Source organism: Perca fluviatilis, unplaced genomic scaffold (genome assembly GCF_010015445.1).
Source record: "Perca fluviatilis unplaced genomic scaffold, GENO_Pfluv_1.0 PFLUV_unplaced_scaf_5, whole genome shotgun sequence".
Lineage (NCBI taxonomy): Eukaryota > Metazoa > Chordata > Actinopteri > Perciformes > Percidae > Perca > Perca fluviatilis.
In genome coordinates, this window is record NW_024375726.1 from 24,129 (window position 1) to 29,128 (window position 5,000).

A 5,000-nucleotide genomic window follows, 5' to 3' on the forward strand; every position below is an offset into this window, starting at 1 on the left:
CGCGGGCCAAAAGACCCAAAAGGGCCAAAAGGCCAAAAAGGAATGCATCTGTGGCCATGACCCAAAATACAGGAAAGGACCCAGACCCAGGCCCGGAAGGACCCAAAAGGCTGGCCAGGATCCCAAAGACCCAGGCCAGAAGGACGAAAAGTGGCCAGTGACCGGACCCAAGGCCGGAAAAGTGGCCGCAGTGGCCGGCCATGGCCAAAGATCCAGAACGGAAAAGTGGCGACCCGGGCCATGGCCGGAGAATATGGAATCCCGGACCACGAAGCACAACATTTGCGGACCACCCCATGAACACCATGGCCAGAGCTGGCACACATGAGCCACGAAATATGGAAGAAACCATCCCCAGTGGAGAAAATAGCCGGAAAATAAAAGGAATGGAATGGAGGAAGCACAGGAACGGACAGCCCAGGCGGAGAATCCCTGGCTGGAAACGGAGAGCCATGGACCGGACTGGATTGAAAGGCCAGTGGACCCCGACCCGACACGAGAGCCCGGAAGAGACCAACATCTCATGGAGCGGCCGGACACGGAAGGACAGACGGATAATGGAATGGAAACATGGACAACTGGATGCCCGGACCCACGAAGGATCAACCGACCGGAGGAAAGGAAACGGAAGGAATGGAGGAATGGGAGGAGTGGAGGAGTGGAATGCAGGAGGAACGAAGAAGGAGGAATGGAGACGGAGGGGAAAGGGGGAGCGGGGGAGGGAGAGGAATGGAATGGAAGGAGTGGAGGAAGGAAAGGAGGAAGGGAGGAACGGAAGGAGTGGAATGGAGGAACGCGGAGTGGAATGAGGGGAGGAGTGCGGGAGGAAAGGAATGGAGGAGAAGGAATGAGGAGGAACGGGGGAGGAATGGAATGAAGGAGTGGAATGGAAAAGGGGGGGAATGGAGCAGTGGGAGGAGTGGAATGGGAAGGAGTGGAATGGAGGAAGGAGAGGAAGGGGGAGTGGGGAATGGGGAAGGAGTGGAATGGGAATGGAGCGGAGGGGGGGAAGGAGGGGGGAAGGAGGGGAGGAGGGGGGGAAGGGAGCGGAGGGAAGGAAGGAGGAAGGAGGAATGGGAGAGTGGAAGGGAAGGAGAAGGGGAGAGGGGGAGGAAGGAATGGAAGGGGGGGAATGGGAAGGAGGGGGGGGAAGGAGGGGGAAGGGAGGGAAGGAAGGGGAAGGAGTGGGGGGGGAGGGCATGGAATGGGAAGGGGGGGGAGCAGAGAGTGGGGGGGAAGGGGAGGAAATATGAAGGAGAATGGAATGGAAGGAATGAAAAGGAAAAGGAAATGTGTGTGTGTGTGTGTGTGTGTAGGTGTGTGCGGTCCTCGTAGAAATCCAAAAGAGAAGGTTGAAATAAAAAAACTAAAAAAGTAAAGTTGTATATGAATCGTAGGTGTGCAATGTGTGTGCGGCTCTAGGGGGGGGCAGGGACAGGGAGAGGGGGTGTGGGGTAGGTGTTTGGTGTTGGTGGGGGTTTGTGGTTGTTGGGGGGTGTTTGTGTGTATAGGGTTTTTGTGTGTGTGTGTGTGTGTTGGTTTGTGTGTGTGTGTTTTTTTTTGTTTGTTGTGTGTGTGTGTGGTGTATGTGTGTGTGTGTGTTCTGTGTGTGTGTGTGTGTGTGTGTGTGTGTGTGTCTGTCTGTCTGTATGTGTGTGTGTGTGTGTGTGTGTGTGTGTGTGTGTGTGTGTGTGTGTGTCTCTGTGTGTGTGTCTGTCTGTGTGTGTGTGTGTGTGTCTGTGTGTCTGTGTGTGTGTGTGTGTGTGTGTGTGTGTGTGTGTAACAGAGGATTTATAGTCCTGTCTGAACCTGAGGTTTATGGGAAACGTAGTCCTGTGAGAAGAAGACGAGACGTCAGATTAATCACGTTAGAAACACACGAACATCTTCACAGGAGCTGCAGCGCCGTCACTTTATCACCATGGAGACAAGAAGCCAAATATACAATCATCGTTCAGTTCTTTAATATAAAATCACCGTTCAGTTCTTTAATATAAAATCATCGTTCAGTTCTTTAATATAAAATATAATCAAATAAATACTTTTAATATAAAATAATTCTTTAATATAAAATATTCAGTTCTTTAATATAAAAATCGTTCAGTTTTTATAAATTGTTCAGTTCTTTAAATAAAAATCGTCAGTTCTTAATATAAAAATTTCATTAATAAAATACATCTAATAAAAAATTTTAACATTCTTTAATATAAAAATCTTCATCTTTTATAAGTTCATTCTTTAATATAAAAATGTTCAGTTCAAAATTATTTTTTATTAAAATATTTATTTTTAATATAAAAATCACCTTCAGTTCTTTAATATAAATCATCGTTCAGTTCTTTAATATAAAATCATCGTTCAGTTCTTTAATATAAAATCATCGTTCAGTTCTTTAATATAAAATCACCGTTCAGTTCTTTAATATAAAATCATCATTCAGTTCTTTAATATAAAATCATCGTTCAGTTCTTTAATATAAAATCATCTGTTCAGTTCTTTAATATAAAATCATCTGTTCAGTTCTTTAATATAAAATCATCGTTCAGTTCTTTAATATGAAATCATCTATTCAGTTCTTTAATATAAAATCATCTGTTCAGTTCTTTAATATAAAATCATCTGTTCAGTTCTTTAATATAAAATCATCTGTTCAATTCTTTAATATAAAATCATCTGTTCAGTTCTTTAATATAAAATCATCTGTTCAGTTCTTTAATATAAAATCATGGGTTCAGTTCTTTAATATAAAATCATCTGTTCAGTTCTTTAATATAAAATCATCTGTTCAGTTCTTTAATATAAAATCATCGTTCAGTTTTTAATATGAAATCATCGTTCAGTTCTTTAATATGAAATCATGGGTTCAGTTCTTTAATATAAAATCATGGGTTCAGTTCTTTAATATAAAATCATCTGTTCAGTTCTTTAATATGAAATCATGGGTTCAGTTCTTTAATATAAAAATCATCTGTTCAGTTCTTTAATATAAAATCATCTGTTCAGTTCTTTAATATAAATTCATCGTTCAGTTCTTTAATATAAAATCATCTGTTCAGTTCTTGAATATAAAATCATCTGTTCACTTCTTTAATATAAAATCATCTGTTCAGTTCTTTAATATAAAATCATGGGTTCAGTTCTTTAATATAAAATCATCTGTTCAGTTCTTTAATATAAAATCATCTGTTCAATTCTTTAATATAAAATCATCTGTTCACTTCTTTAATATAAAATCATCTGTTCAGTTCTTTAATATAAAATCATGGGTTCAGTTCTTTAATATAAAATCATCTGTTCAGTTCTTTAATATAAAATCATGGGTTCAGTTCTTTAATATGAAATCATGGGTTCAGTTCTTTAATATGAAATCATGGGTTCAGTTCTTGAATATTAAATCATGGGTTCAGTTCTTTAATATGAAATCATGGGTTCAGTTCTTGAATATTAAATCATGGGTTCAGTTCTTTAATATAAAATCATCTGTTCAGTTCTTTAATATAAAATCATCTGTTCAGTTCTTTAATATAAAATCATCTGTTCAGTTCTTTAATATAAAATCATCTGTTCAGTTCTTGAATATAAAATCATGGGTTCAGTTCTTGAATATTAAATCATGGGTTCAGTTCTTTAATATAAAATCATCTGTTCAGTTCTTTAATATAAAATCATCTGTTCAGTTCTTGAATATAAAATCATGGGTTCAGTTCTTGAATATTAAATCATGGGTTCAGTTCTTTAATATAAAATCATCTGTTCAGTTCTTTAATATAAAATCATCTGTTCAGTTCTTTAATATAAAATCATCTGTTCAGTTCTTGAATATAAAATCATGGGTTCAGTTCTTGAATATTAAATCATGGGTTCAGTTCTTTAATATAAAATCATCTGTTCAGTTCTTTAATATAAAATCATCGTTCAGTTCTTTAATATAAAATCATCTGTTCAGTTCTTGAATATAAAATCATGGGTTCAGTTCTTGAATATTAAATCATGGGTTCAGTTCTTTAATATGAAATCATGGGTTCAGTTCTTTAATATGAAATCATGGGTTCAGTTCTTGAATATTAAATCATGGGTTCAGTTCTTTAATATGAAATCATGGGTTCAGTTCTTGAATATGAAATCATGGGTTCAGTTCTTTAATATAAAATCATCTGTTCAGTTCTTTAATATGAAATCATGGGTTCAGTTCTTGAATATTAAATCATGGGTTCAGTTCTTTAATATAAAATCATGGGTTCAGTTCTTGAATATTAAATCATGGGTTCAGTTCTTTAATATTAAATCATGGGTTCAGTTCTTTAATATAAAATCATGGGTTCAGTTCTTTAATATGAAATCATGGGTTCAGTTCTTGAATATTAAATCATGGGTTCAGTTCTTTAATATGAAATCATGGGTTCAGTTCTTGAATATTAAATCATGGGTTCAGTTCTTTAATATAAAATCATCTGTTCAGTTCTTTAATATAAAATCATGGGTTCAGTTCTTGAATATGAAATCATGGGTTCAGTTCTTGACCTCTCTCGTTCTGTTTTAAACGTTTTGAGGATTTTGTTGTTTTGGGATTCTGTTCTCGAAGTGAACAGAAGAACAGGAACTGCAGTAAACAAGGTTTACAAGAGGCCCAGAGCATGCTGGGTAATGGAAACCACAGAGCAGCTCTCACTTCTCTACACACATACACACACACACACACACACACACACACACACACACACACACACACACACACACACACACACACACACACACAAGCCTAATTCAGCCTCCTGCTCTCACACTCTCTCACACTTTTCATGGGAAAAAGAAAAAATGCTGCTAATTGGGGAGTTAATTAACGTGTGTGTTAGTGTGTGAGCCTGGGTGTGTACCAGGTCCAGTGTCCAGGCAGTAAAACCTCAGGTATGTGAACTGTGTGTAGGCTGCAGTGTCCCAGGCAGTAGGAGTGCCGTGTAATGCCCTCCTCAGCATGTCGCCCCAGTGTGTGTCCTCAGGAA

General features: G+C 38.1%; 1 protein-coding gene across 1 annotated transcript in view; it reads left to right on the plus strand.

Annotated features, from left to right (window-relative positions):
- Positions 1-200: 200 nt before the first annotated feature.
- The window catches only part of ugcg (UDP-glucose ceramide glucosyltransferase), a 48,887-nt gene continuing 44,087 nt past the window's right edge, over positions 201-5,000 (plus strand). Inside the window, exon 1 of the mRNA XM_039793932.1 lies at positions 201-658. Within this exon, the coding sequence (XP_039649866.1) occupies positions 201-658 (458 nt within the window). The remainder of the gene's footprint in view (positions 659-5,000) is intronic.